A 17,430-nucleotide genomic window follows, 5' to 3' on the forward strand; every position below is an offset into this window, starting at 1 on the left:
GTGTACAATTTCGTTGCAGGTAATTTAAAAATGAAAACATTAATCAGTTTCATGAAGTTTAAGATTAATTTTCAAGGGTTCAGATTTTGTTCTATTTTCAACCCTCCGTATAAACCTTCCTTTTGTACAGGAGTTAATTGATGTGTATGAGAGTGTGTGGTTAGGACCAAGACAGTGTTCCTGGACAATGGCCAGGGTTTGAATGCTTTATTATTCATTCATGAGAAATTCCACTGTAACAGCTAGTCTTCATTCATCCTGAAATGCAGTGTACGCAAGCACATGGAAACACGTGCTTACTTACTAGTATTTCATGTGCATGTATGTTACTCTTTGCCATTAATTCAGACTAGCAGTGCCCAGAACAATCCATTATGAATTATTAACAAAGCATCCATATGCCTTGGAGCAGTAGACCAGAAGCCTAGTCAGCAGAGCTCTGAACAGGTGATATTCATGTCCATTGTTCAGGGTCATTGTAAGCACACACTCACATACACATCATTGGTTTCTGTGTAATGTTCAAAATCTTAATTTTGTGCAGAGGGTTAAAATTTGACTAAAATCTAGAAACTAGCTTTCAAATTAATCATGGATTTCATGAAACTGATTCATGCTTTCATATTCATATCTATTCCAAATATTAAAATTATACACTCATCAGCTCTTACTCATATCAATGACAGTGTTATCTGATATATTTTCGAACTATAAGGATCATAAGTGGGTAATGTTTTTTGTAACACCTAGTAGGCCTATATCCAGCTTTAGGAAGGCAGCGTGTGGAAAATGTATAGCTCACTATAAGCAGTGTCAGCAGTAAACCATGGGATTGAATGGAATGTTTAGTTGAAAACATTAAGGAGATACAAACTATGTCTCCTAAATAGCACCACTATCATTTACTAATATCACAATATAATTATTGCCTTATCAAGGTTACGTGTCGCCAATATTCAGGACTTTTATGACCACAATGTCTCTCTAAAGGTGAATCCGTAGTGATGATGTTAAAAGGTAGCTCCTTTAACATATTGTCAGAAAAGTTTGCCGTAAACATGACATGAAAAAAATCACAGCATCATATCACAGTTAAGGGCTGCTCGTGATCCGTTACGTTTGGTTCTGTTCTGATAAAAGCTAACAAATAAGACGGAACTTAAAAAACGGTAGTTATACTATTCGATTTTTTTTTTTGGGGGGGGGATTATGTAAGAAATCTTGATATCAAAATCAGAACAACTGTTCCATTTAAGGATGCAGGATCTCTGTTACGATGACATAAGTGTGTTATAAAGGAATCAGTAGCCTACGTCTAACTTTATCAATCTCACCAATACACTATTTCAGAAAGTTTGCAGATGACACCGGTGTGTTTGTTTAACTTTAACAATTCGTCATAGTTAAACCAAAGAAGTTCCTGTGCTTCACACGTTAAGTAAATTTCCCTTCAATTCAAAGAACAACGTACCATATGATTCAGCATACTTGTTGGCAAAGACAACACTGTGTTACCAATATTGAAGACAACTTTATTGCACATTAACTCATGTAGTTTCTCACGTTCATTGAGAAAACATTGTGAAACATTGTGAAACATTTAAGATATCATTCATGCACCATGTAATTATGAAAACTAGTGGACAAGGTAGAGCACTGCAAGATATCGTCATTCAGGATCATGCAAAATCAAATTGCTTTCGATTATTTACTTATTATAACGATTAAGTATTAACTAATTACAAATAGCACCATGGATGCCAAAACAAAGTATTTACTTTTCTTTTTATAACAGGATGTGATTATCAAGAGAATCAAATGCTTTATAATTTTAAGAACAAACAATTCGTACCATATCTTTGTTTTTCTTATACGGGAAAACAATATTACATTGAAAACAATTTGGGATAACCAAAGGTCAATTTGGTTTACATTTATTGTACTATACTCTTTTCCAGGAGGTAAGATAAACAAACATTCCGATGACATTTGGATGTTTAAAAACAACAAATGGGCTGAAGTCTTATACACTCTGTTATTCTTGCCAGTCCTCTACATTGTCGAAATGACTTTGGAAATGGCAATTCCAATTTTACAAGAACAGAAAAAGCAATTTTAAAAGAGAACAATCAATGACTTATTAAGAATTTGAAAGCAAGAGTTAAAAAAAAAACATATTGCCGATTTTTTCCCCCTAAGGAAATATCAAGCGCAGGAGAGTTTACAGTATCAATCATTATCTTTCGGATGTCAGAGATCTAGAAAATAGAGATATGCTGGTTTGTCTCACATATTCCAAAATTTTTGTTTTGGTTACAACTGGATTCTTCGAGGTATCATATCTTTTTTTTCAGTCTTGGTTAAAAAATGGTTCATAAGAAATAAATATATATATATATATATATATATATATAATAACGCATTTCTTGTAAAGTATCATTTTTTGTGTGCTATTGCGGGGGGATCCACAATTCATATAGATACCTTCTTATTCTACATCGGTAATCCTATTATTGTTATGCTTTGAAACAAAACAAAATGATGATAAGATTGTTAACAAACAACAACAGTTACTTCATACTTAAGGTGACAGTGCAAGAAGTGGTACTTATTTCAGTGGTAAATAAAACCCAATTCAACGTTTCAGCTCAGTATATTTTCTATATCATCTAGTCATGGTAACACACACACACACACACACACATGAATACAAAAGACATTAAACTGTCTGTGCAAGACTGCTCAAACCCATTAGTTAAAATTTCATAGCTATCAAGGTGAACTTCCCCAGTAACGATCACCCCCTCCCACACACACACACACACACACACACACGGCAGCTGAATTGTATTTTCAGTTCAGTAATCTGGGTAGCATACGTTGGATAGAATACCTTGGAAATTCTGTAGTAAAACAGTGTGTCTACAAAGAGAATAATCATCCAGGGGAGATGTGAATGGCCAAATCGTGAAATGTGCACCTCTTATAGTTTCACGCGTTCGTCTCTAATCATTGTCAACTGAATTGTTTTGGAGGTGGACTGAGAGGGGAGAGTCATGTGGAAGGACGTGTCCCCATTTCCAAATCGTGACGAAGATGTGCGCTCTGTACTCGTATTGATTGTTTTTCAATAATAAACGTTTTTGAAAGCCTAACGTAAGATATGCAGGGGAACAGGGAAAATAAAAACAACTAGAAATGTCGCTATGGCGACTGGTATGCCTCCGCCATAATGCATGATTCTCCTAATAGGTCTAGATAGTTCATGTGGACAATGTGTGATTACATTTTCACAAAACTGGCAAAATATTGAAATGACAAGTTTGTCACAAATGTGTTGAATGTTCACCTTCCTTGACCTTGGTTTAATTGGATGAATAGGAGAGCATGTATTTGGGGATTTAAGGACTTTAACTTGACTTTGACCCATTCATACATTTAATGCAATGAGTAATTTTCATGGTACCGGTATGGAGAAAAAGTGCAATTTCTGTACTGAATAGTATTTGTTACCATGTTCATCTGGCCTTTGACCCTAAAATTCATAAGATAATCACTTTCACGAAGAACATGCATAGATATGCAGTAAGTTTCACGATAAATTGAGCCACTTCCGAGATATGGAGGAAAAAGTTAGTTCAGCACTTTCACTTGATCTTTGACCTTTTGACCTTTGAGGCAATAAAAAAAAGAAAAAAAAAAAAAAAACTCTCCAGAGAATTTCTATTAGGTTACACATGCATACACCAAGTGTAAAAAAAAAGAATACTAATCCTGCTGGCATTGCATGAACATGAGGGAAATAGTAAAATTTTGAAGTGTTGCACTTGACCTTTGACCCCTGACCTTTGACCCCATGAACCCTACATTCTCTAGATAATCACTGCCAGTCAGTACATGTATATACTATGTTCCATGAAGATACCTTGAACAATTTTCCAATTTACAGAGAAAAAAAAAGAAGTTTTAATACTTTTACTCGACCTTTTGACCTTTGGCCTTTGACCTCATGACCCAAACTTTCACCAGAGAATCTAAATTGGGTAATACATGTATACACTAAGTTTCAGGAAAATATCTTCAGGCATTGCATAGATATGGTGGAAATAGTGAAATTTTATGTATTTGACCTTGACCTTTTGACCTTTGACCTTGAGCATGTGCACCCAAAAGTTGATAGGCACAACTTCACCCCCTAATACACGTACATGCCAAGTTTCATTAAGATACCTCAACAGCTTTTGATAGTTACCTTGTCCACAAAATTCATTACGGACGGACGGAAGGACGGACGGACGGACAGAAGGACGGACGGACGGACGGACGGAAGGACGGACGGACGGACGGACAACCCGAAAACATAATGCCTCCGGCACCACTTCGTGGCGGAGGCATAAAAACTGAATCACTTGAAACAGTTTCAACTAGTTTAAAACACATTTTATTATAGTGTTATGATTACGGTAACGAAAGACAAGATTCGATCAAATTTCAAACAATTTGATGCACATGATTTAAGCCCTGTTTGTTGTTGTTGTTGTTTTTTATGTTTGTCATTTTTTTGGTTATGGGTGTGTGTTTTTTTTTTTCTTGGCTGTTTTTTGTAATTCATTGAACAGGCCTATATGGCTTGAATGATTTTTGATGCCGGGGGAGAAGGCCTTTTCTCTCTCTCTTTTATGCTGAAGTTTGCAGTAGAACGAACGAATAACAAAATCAAACGATCACAAAACAAGAAATGTCACCTAAACATCAAATAATCAGATACGCATGTAAATTTGTTTCTGGTATCCTCAAGATAAGCACTGGAAATTTTAGTCAAACAAAAATAAGAAATATATATGTATCTAGCTTTGTTCCTCGTGACAAATCTGAAAGTTTCTTCAAGTGCATCCTGTTGCAGGTTAAGGCGTATAGACCTGCATGTTGCAATCACACAGTATTGGACGATTGAACTGGGTTCCGAGTTATCGAACAGAGTAAAACACGTAATTTTCTACCATTTGCTTGGCCATGGATCGAGGTGCCAAATGAAAAAACCCCATCGTAAAGCAACATGACAATAGACATTTCCGCTATAACCAGTTATACCTGATACTTTCCATACATATGTGTCTAAAACAGTATTGTTTTGAAACACGTGGACAAGTCCATATCTCAATGTAGAGTCTGTATAACATGAAACACGTGTGTCCCATGATATGCAATCATGTGCATGTCTTAACCCTATTAAGCCCAAGCTATTTTGACCCCTCGCAGGCCCAAGGGGGGGCACATTGTGCCCCCCCTATATAACTTTTTTATTATTTGATGTATCATCATCATATTTGGCACGTGGGTAGAGTAACTCATACTCTACATGACCATACATTTGAATTTTCTCAAGGTCACCCATAGAGGGCGCTATTTACAAAAATATAAAGAAATACATAGGAAACATGCTAAAAACATGATTTTTCGGTATAATTTCTTTATCCCCATTATATATGTCCTTTTATAGACCAATCATTTTCATATTTGCCACAAATGATAAGCAAGTGGAATTTTATTATTTGTTATGTTTGAAATTTCTCAAGGTCACCACATGGGGGCGCTATTCATATCAACATAGTGATACATTATGAGACCTGAGATGAAATGTTTGGGATGGGAACATGTATAGTTATGACATTTCATATTTGCATAATAGTGGAATTTTGAGATTGCAAATTGGTAATATGATAAACTAATGATATTAGAGGCATAACTTAGGTGAAGGAATCAAAATAACTCAAAATATAAGGGCAATCTGTAGAAAATATTATTGTTTTCAATTATCTCTATTATATCTATTGTTTTATGCCTTTGTCACATAAAAACAAAGGAAATAATAAGAAAAACTTTCCAGGGCCATAATTACTTCAAATTTTGCTTCTTCAACAAATTTCAGCCAAGAAGCACCCATTTCATACACTGTAATGCTGTTAAATGAAATGAGAACAGAAAAAAGATGCAAAATCTGACTGACATGGTTGTCAGTTTATGGTTGCCATGGCAACCAGCAACATCAAATATAGCTAAATTATATATCAAAATGTTCCCAATAAGATTTTAGGAAAAGTCACCAAATTTGGTTGAAATCGGATTAAGGACGAAGGAGTGGCAAACGAAAATCTGGTAGGGGGGGCACAATGTGCCCCCCCTTGGGCTTTATAGGGTTAACGATAAATTCAGCACCAAATAGCATGATTGTGTACACTTACCCGAACCATTCGCTAATCCACATGAAAAGACTGCCAACAGCATATGCTGTAACAAAAAATATCCTCCTCCAGGCATAATATAAATCTGAAACTGACCATGAAACTACGATTGCTCGATAACTTCATCGAATCTCAAACCTGGTTAAGGTTGCCTTTACTGACAAACAATTATAATATCACTGCTGTACTTAAATTGTGCATTTTGATTGGACGGCTGAGAAAAATGACCTGAAGAATACCACAATAACCCCAGTCGTTTTTCCCAACTGAAAAATATATTTTTTACTTATTTTTCGGACATGTTTTGAGTATTTTCTTTTAAACTGCATATTTTTGCGATTTTTTTTTTTTTGGAAAAATACCTTAAAAATAGCATATTTTATTCATATTTAAAAAAATACTATGAAAATAGCATATTCTGGGGGTATTTTTTCGAGTCTTGAGATGAGACGAATATTTTTCCTATATTTTTTCATCTTCCCTATAAACGTCCTTGTCAGTTTGTAAAAATACTCTTAAAACAGGAAATTTTGGGGGTATTTTTGTCAAATTTGAAATACTACTTATACTTTTTCCGTACTTTTTTTCAGCTTAATTATTGAAAAACAAATTGATAAACAAACGCATTAAAATATGCTTTAAAATTAAAAATGTGGTAAAATTGTGATAAAAGTGAATTCAGTTGGTACAAATTGAAGTCAGTTGACATTTCAACTAGCAAACTATTATGTAGACCAGGTATGTATAATGATCTTGTGTGTGTATATATATATATATATATATATATATATATATATCTGTGTGTGTATGTGTGCGTGTGTGTGTCTGTGTGTGTGTTAATTTGTGTGTAAACAGTTTGTTGACACTTGAAAGCTATGTACCTGACTGGGCTTGCTTACCAGTTCATTCCAGATTAAAACCCATTAACCATAATACCGGTTGGTTTTTACTGGTTTCTACTGGTCATGCATGATTATTCATAAGCTATTCAAATTCTCTTGCTATGGAAAAAGAAAACATAATAATAGAATAGTTCTAATTGTTTTTATGATTACAATAGGATTTTAACTGTGTTAAAAAGTTTACTCAATATTATTGTTGTGTTATCCATAATTTCATCTTGTGGTATGAGGAGGCATTTCCATTTTTCAATATCAAAAGTGTAATTTACTTGGTAACCACGTCTTAAAACATTATATCTAAATGGCCCTATATAAGTGAGTGTGATGTGTCTGGTACCAACTAGGCATAGGGTATAGATACATATAGGTTTTCATAGGCCTAGGCTCTAAGACTAGCTGTAGGATTACGATTGTGAAAGGTTAATTTGGATATTGATAATGTCTTCATATATACAGAATGTACATTCTATATATGTGTTCTGGGATACGCTAAAACATCAACATAACTCACGAAAATACTATTTATTTTGTCCAAACTCGAACATGTTAAACGAAAATATTTGAAAAATATATGTTTGCAGTATTTTTGTAGCCCCAAATCATAAAGGTATTAAAAATAGCTAGAAAACATATTTTTACAGTTTTTTTTTTGTTTTTTTTTTTTTGCTGCAGCAGCACGACGTGACAAAAAATATTCAAAAAATATATTTCTAACATACAGTATTCGGTGTTCCAAAACTGTATGAAAAAAATATATATTTTCAAAAATATATTTTGTAGGGTTTTTTTCTTGTATTTTCAGTACACTTTTGAATACAAAAATGTCGTTAAAATATTTTTTGGCGTGGTTTTTGAAATATGTTTATAATATTTTTGTGATTTTTTTTTTTCGAGTAGGGAATGGGGGAATCCCACTGGCGACATTATCTGTTGACAGTTTAGTAAAGGATCCCTGAGTAACTTTTCAACTTAATATCAATTCAATTCAATTTATTTCACATCTCTTCCAAATGCACAAACATAGACATATGTACAGAACATAACACGGAAATATACACAAAACAAAACACAAATAGTACAAAGACAGTTACAGTAAAGTATAAACACAGTAAAAACAGTAAGAACTGCAGCAGATGTGAGGGATTTTGTGTGTGTGTGTGTGTGTGCATAACCCCTCAGATTTCGGTAGACAATGTGCTAAGTGTAATCATGCGAGAAAATTGAAATACTCTGCTCGACCAGTACTGAGATTGGCTCATATCTTCCAAGTCATACATATCCATAGTGGAAATGAAAAATGTCCACCCTGTGTCACTGCTTACAGCGTGCGCACAATGCATTAATGATTCACCCTTTATCCCCATCGAACTCTGGGGTTCAAGCCGGGTCGTGGGGGTTATTTATGGGTTTTCTTTCTGTGCGTAACAATGATCAAAATCAAAAGACGTGGCACGTGAAGTTTCGATTGGCTCCACGTGCTTCCCTCTCTATATGGGAAGTATACACACAAACTAATGCCGTGACAAAAGCAGTGCTAAAAAGAAACTGCAAGAGGAATCATCTCTCTTTCTCTAAATTTCCTCACTTTGCAGAAATATGCACATCAGAAAATATGTATATGCCACATATTTTAAAGTCATTATTGAAACAAATATAGATATATATTTTATATATACATATATATATATATATATATATATATCTTTATATACATATGCTAAACAAACTAGATTTGTAAAATGTATCCATGTGGACCAGAGATGATGAGGTACCGAGGTATACATAAACACACACACACACACACACACACACACACACAAACACACACACAAATAAACAAACAGAGCAGTTCTAGCTTTACGGACATTATGCATTTCAGACAATATTTTTGCAACTTCAAAAGGTCAAGATGCAACGAGACATTATCTTAATTGAACTCAAAGAATGGAATTGCAAACAATGCACCCTGAAACAAGCTTATGTTTCAATCCAGGTCAGTATGTAGCAGTTACTGCAGAAAATGTTTGCAGATACTGACAAAATGCTTTGATCCCGACTTTTTTGCATGCCTTATCATGCTTATAACATTCATTCAAAAGTATAGTTTAATCACATAGACCAATCTACACATCATTTAACATGTACAGAAATGTTGGATTAGAATAAAATTTGATTTATATAATGAAACATATAAAGTCATGATTGTAGCGTTAGGACTTGACATCTTAAGCGTTACAGTTTTGTCTTTTTTTTCTGAAAGTAGAGGTTACATGCTTGTATTTACCTTTTCAGATATTTTTTTTTCAAATGGAATGTTATTTATTTTCAAAAAATGTCAAATGTTACTCTTGCCATTTCATGAGATCGTTTGTATTAGCAGTAGCTAAATATCTGAGGACAGTTTGTTCGACATTGACCCCTAATTTATTTGTCAACTTTTGTATCATATTGTAATGTACCTAATCTACTTGTAACTGCTTATGTCTGAAATGAAGTTGTGACATATGAATATAACACAGATTAGCCTTTTGACTTTTTATAACGATATTCAAACTCGCAGTAACTCAAAATGTAGCAATATATAAATGTTACGGATATTTCGAATACCTACAGTACATCCAGGGCTGAGCATTTTTGTGCACTAATGAACAGCTTCTATTTCATAAATAATCAAAACTAATGCATGACAGCTCAACTAACGTCCAGTGTGCCAAAGTTTATATAGTTTGATGTATTCACAGTCCTAGGTTTCTTAGATAACTAGAATTATCACTGAAGGTGATTGATACCCCCCGCCCCTAGTGTTGCTTTATAGTATGTGATGTCATGAGGGCAATGACGTCAATACCAAGTTTGTGCACTTGTCGAAATGGAAACAGAATAATTTTAGTTTACTGTACAATTACAGAGTTGACACTGATTATAAAACTTACAGCAAATGGAAACATGCTTTTCCCCAGCATCACTACACTTAGAGACCATCATACACACCAAATTTGACCTTCATAGCTTGAATGGTTTATTTTGATACAAAAATGAGTGGTTACCATGGCAACACACTTTCCTTACACTAACACATTGGTGTCTTGCAAAACTACACTTCTAGATCATGATACATACTAAATTTGACTTTAATTGCTTGAATGATGGAAAAGTTATTCGATCTGCAAGGTTTTGGTGAAATTGTGGTTACCATGGCAACGGTTTGTGTGACAAACACAAAATTATGTGTTCTACATCTATACCTCTGGGCCATAATGCCAACCAAATTTGGTTTCAATTGCTTGAAAACTGTGGAAGAAGTTCACTCCACAGGATTTAAAAAAAAAATGTGGTTACCACGGCAACGCATTGTCCGGTACAAATACAAAGGACATTTTGCAAAACTACACTTAAAGAGCATCATACACACCAAATTTCACCTTCATAGATTAAATGGTTCAATTTGATACAAAAATGAGGGGTTACCATGGCAACACATTTTTCTTATATTAACACATTGGTGTCTTGCATAACTACAACTCCCGATCATCATACATACTAAATTTGACCTTAATTGCTTGAATGATGTGGAAGTTATTCAATCCACAAGATTTTGGTAAAATTGTGGTTACCATGGCAACGCTTTGTCGGACAAACACAAAAATTATGTGTTCCACATCTATGCCTCAAGCCTATAATGCCTACCGAATTTGATTTCAATTGCTTCAAAACTGTGGAAGTTGTTCACTCCACAAGATTTCGAAGAAAACATGCGGTTACCATGGCAACGCTTTGTCAAGTACAAACACAAAGAGTGTCTTGCATAACTACACCTATAGATCATCATAGATACCAATTTTGAAATTGATTGCTCAAATACTATGGAAGTTATTCAATCCACAAGGTTTTGGTAAAATTATGGTTACCATGGCAACGCATTGTCCGACAAACACAAAAAACATGTCTTGCACATCTATACCTCAATATCATCATTTACCTAAGTTTCATTAAAATTGCTTAAAAACTGTTGGAGGAGTTCGCGACGCAAGATTTTGCAACAGACCGACCGACCGACCGACCCACCTGCCGCCCGACCGACCGACCGCCCGACCGCCCGCCCTACCAACATCACGGTGATTCCTATATACCCCCTTCACACTATTTGTGGCGGGGGTATAATAAAATTGCCTATTATACAAATAATGACTGCTATGAGGGGCAAAGCTAAAACTATGGGCCCAAGGTGATGTGAAAACCATAACTATGCCCGAAGCGAACAAGGTGATGTGAAAACCATATGCCCGAAGCGAAGCTGAGGGCATAGTTATGGTTTTCACATCACCGAGGGCTTACATAATTTTAACTGTGCCTCGAATATCAAGCTGTCATTATTTGTTTTATATACCGAAAATATAGATTCCGAAATATAGATAGGCCTACCGTAGCATTCGTAATCAACGCTGATCGACAGCGCGGCGGTCGTATCATTGGTGCGTACATGTGATCTATGTGTACGGGGTTGCGACTGTCTGTCTCCAAACGTATTTACAGGGCACAGTCAATCAACTGTGCCCCGGGCACAGTAAATCATGACGTCATTTTGATCAACAATGGGGCGCAGCTATTTTCATGACTCCCCTTTTAACCAATCAGATGAGAGGATTCTATATAATACATTGAGGTATATAATCTTCTAACCCTTCAAGAAAAGTTTGGAAATCTGAATTGTTCATAGAACATTTTTGGGATCAACTTGGTCGAGCTGTAGGGAAGAGGGTCACAAATGCAACGACATAGGCAGGACTCCGTCAGATACTGGTTGACGCTAATCAACAGCATGAGGACACGGTGCCAGGCGGTGGTGCAAGCACTTGGCTCGTTCACCAGATGAGCCCCGATCATGTTCATTGACAATATAAAGACAAAGTAAACATAAAGTAAACACAAAATAATGACAAAATGAAGACAAAATAAAGATGAAATTCCAATAAAATCAAGACCATGCCATTTCACCTCTTTATGTCTTTGTTGCGGTTAATGTGGCGAGGTTCTGTGAGATGAAATGGTTTGAGTCATGATCGTTTGTGTGTGTGTGTGTGTGTGTGTGTGTGCGTATGTGTGTGTGTGTGTGTTTATCTATTTGGTTGAACCCATGCATGTTTCACTCCATAAAAATGCTGATGTTACAGTGAATGAACACCAAAGAAAAAATGGGGAACTCACTCATCACGAGGAAACTGCATTACGGACGTCAAAAATTGGGCCATTTTGCAACTTTTCAATTCTGACTTTACCTCATATTTGTAAGCACTGCACCTCCATGTATAGACCAATTCAATTTCGATGACCTATTCACCTACCGCCGCTAGCGGCGCTATAACGGTCGCCATAACTGGGGGCCAACGGGGGCTTCCAGCGAGCTAGCTACCCAGCGAAGTTGCACTTGCAGCTCAGCAGCCTAGCGTACCCATCGCGCATATATTTAGTAGCCGGGCGCTGCCGCTGCGCCGCGGCCGGCGACCGCTGGCGCCGCGCTAATATTGTGCTTGTTTACTCACTGTGTGGAAAAGTCATTCAGCGGCTTTTAATGCCTTTCTTTTGGACAAATTGAGTGATATTGATCTACTTTGAAAGCTTCAAAGGAAGGATCAGGAAAACACATTGTGCAGTTGTTGGGTGCACAAATAACAGGAAAAAAAAACTGGAAATGGAAGCTGCACGGCAGTGTGTGAAATTCAGACACCGCTGACGCATGATAAATTAAGGCAAAATTAAAGAAAATTAAGTGAAATACAACGGTGTAAAAATGCACAGATTTTGAAACAAACTATGTCTACTAGATTCTCTATTTGATTAGGTTAGGGCCTATCACTGCATATTCGTAAAATATGTTGTTCATCTTAGAAGACAAGTTTACATCAAAGAATTTGATAATTCACCGCCGTTTTTTTTTTTTTTTTTTTTTTTTTTTTATCCTTGGTGTTCTACTTGTCAAAGTTAGAATCCACTTCCTGGCTAGACTTTATCATTATGACAAACATTTTACAGCCTACACTACAGCTAAATAAATGTTTCAAGATGCGTTAAATTCTTATATTGTTTTCACTTCTTCAATGTTCAGCACTGAATTGACCATAGGCCTATTCAATTTTGGCCTGGAACTCTGAATTTGACTTGATAAAGTGATACTTATAAGTATTAAACCATGGATGGTGGCAAACATCTGTTTCATAATCATACTAAGAAAGTATGATTTCAAAATCACTTTTGTAGATTATAATATTAGGCGTTAGCGTGATGTTATGCAAGGTTACTTTGGACCTAAAACAGTAGAAGTTTCGGTTGTACATCAGGCGACGTAGTCGTAACTTAAGTTTAGGCATATATGATACGGTCTAGAAACGCCTAGATTTATATTCCGTTTGGTTTACTCAGTAGGCTTGCCTGAAGTTATCGACAACCGAAAATGATAGGATGTAGGGTTCTAGAGAAGTCAATAGGTCTAGATCTAGTCTGGACTCTTGCCTAGATTTCTAGACAAGATCTAACGTTAGACAGATTCTATCCCTAATGGCCCGACACTCCAGAGTAAAGGCAAAAGCCTGCCCTAAAAAGGTTACGTTAACTGGTTGTGATAGCTTCCAATTTATTGCGCCATTATCTAGCTCAAGATTATTATTCATTATTTGTATTTAATTACATCAGTTAACTTGTCAACAGCCTAGGCTTATTAGCAAGACGTCTGCCTGCGCCTAGCAGTAATTCTCCCCAGCGGTTTTTATTCTCTTGCAAGTCTAGCTCAAATGTGAATATACGGGGCTTACACGCGAGTACCCAAGTCATCGCCAAAGAAATAGAGTCTACAAACACTCACGGATCGTACCGATATTTACCTTGAAATTCAAGTTTTGGCTACAGCCGTATGTCATCTACCCATTCGCTCATAGTCGGTATAAGTTGTTTAATTTTATCTATTTTTAATTAGCTAGCAAAAAAAAATATATATATATATATATATATATATATATAGACTGTAGTTGTCACAAATCCAGATCAGAGACTCCAACTCTCCCGTTTTCGACGGGAGATCTCCCGCCGAAAGCCCATTTTTGCACAATCTCCCGTTCTCCCGTTTGAGATTTGATTTCTCCCGCCCTGGCTCTGTGTCTCCCGGTGGAAAGGATTTCTTACTTATTTCTATCCTATATTGAAAAAATAAGCCTTAGATAGCACCAGAGAACATCTAGAATCCTAGGGACTTCGCGCTTCGCACACATCAACTTGGAGTCTCCCGTTTGCTAGGGGTTTCGGGCGGGAGAATCTCCAGATCAGAGGGTGCATGGGGTTGGAGTCTCTGCCAGATGCGTCGATCGCTGCCAGCGCCAGAGATAGCTAGCTGGCCGGCTGGCGGGTAAAAACACTGGCTGCCGCCGGCACACTTGCCACGCACGCACGGCGCTTGCCGACCCGGCCTGTTTGGCCCCCAGTTACGGCGTCGCCTTAAGAGGGCGCACTTCCATGAACAGTCGCTTGAATCGGTCTATACGATAATCATGACATGTATGGTATCATTTTAAAGAGAATTAAACAATCTTTGTGTGGTACTAAGCACAAATAAATCATTTTTAAGGAAAGATGAGAAATGATTGATAAAACTCAGATTTCCAAACTTTTTTGAAGGGTTTATATAAGTCGGAAGCTATAGTGTGATGGGAGAGGGTCTAGCTAGTGCTACACATTGTAATGTCATCATGCTTTGAGGAAAAATTACTCTCCTTCGCTGCACCAAAAGATAAAGACCCAGTATTATTGTTCTTCAGAAAAATATATAGCCCATGCACTAAATAGCCTTATTACATACGATCTCGGTAATCCAGCGTTTTCAGATTAAGAAGTTGCAAGTACGACAGGATTAATTCTTATTATAGGGTGCAGAGTCAAACTAATTCAGGATATAATGTCGATCACTATACAGCATTATCTCTATGTAACCGACCACAATGCTGTGGCTACAATTAAGTTTTATACCAGGAGCAATTAGGTGTTGTTATGACCAAAATCACACTGAGAATAATCGCACAAATAATCAGGTATCAATTTAACAACAATAATGACAATACAGCTGTAAATCACAAAGTACAATTAATCTTGATGACTTACGTGATTCCGCGATAATATGTAATATTTCGAAGATTCCCAGGACATGTCCAGAAGATGACAATTCGATGCACGGATAAATGATCCACTCAGAAGTAAATCAATTAGTTAAAGGCAAGGTAATCCAAAGTAAAAATCCACAGCGGTAAATGAAAAATCCAGACTTTGTAACAACCGCGTCCAGTCAATGTGCGAATGATAGTGCAAGTATGACAATCACCTTAATCACCGCTTCGATGTAGCAATCTCCACATACATGAAAACATTGAGTCGGTCACAAAATGTATGTAGGCGAATAAACTTTGCGCAGTTTATCTTCAAATCTTCGAGTGATCCCTGACGTCACTCCAAAATGAGTGAAAATGAGCATTTTCACTCAAAATTCACTCCAATTTCACTCGAAATTCACTCTTTTTTGTATTCACTCTTTTTAGAGTGAAAATTTTCACTCGATTTTTTTTTTAGAGAGTAGTCAGGGGGGGGGGGGGAGGAGAGATTCTGTTCTGCATGTTTACAGGCTGTGAGGACTCTATAATGCAACGACTGATATTTGGCGTACTGCCAGAATGTTCGCAATCTGCTAAATTTATTCTTAAGAAAAATTTAACTTCCTTATATCTCCCCGCTGCGCGATTTTGATTCTACTGGACATGACTGAATCATTCCGAGTCTTTTTTTCACCTCTATAGGTAACAGTCACATGACATTATCATCTTGGTTTTAGTCAACGGCTAGGACCTCAAACGAATCAACCAGTTCACGTTATTTTCTGCTTCTTGTTTCTCCTCTATCGGGGACTACGAAATGATGCCACTCCAACACTATACCACACACTGACACTCACAAGAACAGCAGGACAGTATACGTTCATTACTGATCGTGTGAGCTTACCTGATCCACACGCACGTCTCCAAAAAATGACTGCCATCAGCAACAGCATGGACCTACATAGGTCCATGGCAGCAGGAAGGTAAAATTTTCCATGTATGTAAAAGGCCTATTAACTCGCATTAGGCCTAGGACGCTTGGATCGGTTAATCTCAAACAGCCATAAGGTGACTACAATGAATGTGGCTCAACCGGCCATCGCGCTGTATGCCTATGTGAAAATAATACAGTCAAGTTCGATCCGAGCAAATACCCAGTCTCAACTGCATAGCTTTCCACAATAACAAGTTCATGTTATAGCCCAGCTCAGGGGATTCCCCGTGAACAACATTCTCTTTCACTTATGAGATGCTCAAATGTTTACACACCATGTCACGCATGTGCAATGTCTATCACTTCTTCTTCGTATGTACTGTCCAACACCCTTATAGGGGCCATCCGGACAGGGGGTGCGCTGGTGTTAAAATTGCGCGGAGAGAGAAGTGTGGGGTCTAGTTGCTTTGCTCCTGGATGTATTGTAGGGTTGCTGCTTTAAAAGAGTCCTTGTTTGTGATATGTTAGAAACTGTTGATGGGAGTGAGTTCCAGTCTGTAATTGTTCTTGGAATAAACGAGTATTTATAACAGTTTTTGTTCGTGGCGATTGGGATGAAGCTTGTAGTACAAATTTGTAGATGATTTCCGGAGAACCCTTCGGACCGGACGCAGGGCTTTTCGAACTGGGATGGATAGGCGACCCGCAAGCGCTTCGTGGAATGTGGTAATGCGGCCTACTCTGCGTCGATGTTTCAGCAGCTCCCAGCCCAGCTCACGCTTCATTTTTGTAACACTACTGTGTCTAGAGTAATCACCTCTAACAAAACGCGCTGCTCTGTTCTGCACTGCTTCCAGTCTGTCTACCAGAGTCTGAGTGTGGGGGTCCCAGACTGTAGAACAGTAATCTAGTAATGGTCTAACAAGAGTCTTATGTGTCGTATCTTTAATTCTATTGTTACAATCATGAAGGTTTCGCCTTTGAAATCCTACAACTCTGTTGGCTTTAGCACATGTATTGTTCTGTCGACGTGCGCATTCCAGGACAAATCTGATGATTATATCAACCCCCAGGTATCTGTGACACTTTGTCTCTGTCAATGTGCTGTTGTTTAGTGAGTAGGCCTACTGGTATTTGACCGGGTTTTTTGCATGTGTGATGTGTAATAGACATGACTTTTTTGGGCATTTCAAAGTCCATCTGCCACTTATCTTGCCACTCAGTTA

General features: G+C 37.0%; 1 protein-coding gene across 1 annotated transcript in view; it reads right to left on the minus strand.

Moving 5' to 3' along the window:
• The window catches only part of LOC139743336 (uncharacterized), a 70,376-nt gene extending 53,967 nt beyond the window's left edge, over positions 1-16,409 (minus strand). The window contains exon 1 of the mRNA XM_071653827.1: positions 16,175-16,409. Coding sequence (XP_071509928.1) covers positions 16,175-16,241 — 67 coding nt within the window. The 5' untranslated portion in view covers positions 16,242-16,409. The remainder of the gene's footprint in view (positions 1-16,174) is intronic.
• Positions 16,410-17,430: the final 1,021 nt, after the last annotated feature.

Source organism: Diadema antillarum, unplaced genomic scaffold (genome assembly GCF_040938485.1).
Source record: "Diadema antillarum isolate AM-2024a unplaced genomic scaffold, OU_Dant_1.0 seq00001069_RagTag, whole genome shotgun sequence".
Lineage (NCBI taxonomy): Eukaryota > Metazoa > Echinodermata > Echinoidea > Diadematoida > Diadematidae > Diadema > Diadema antillarum.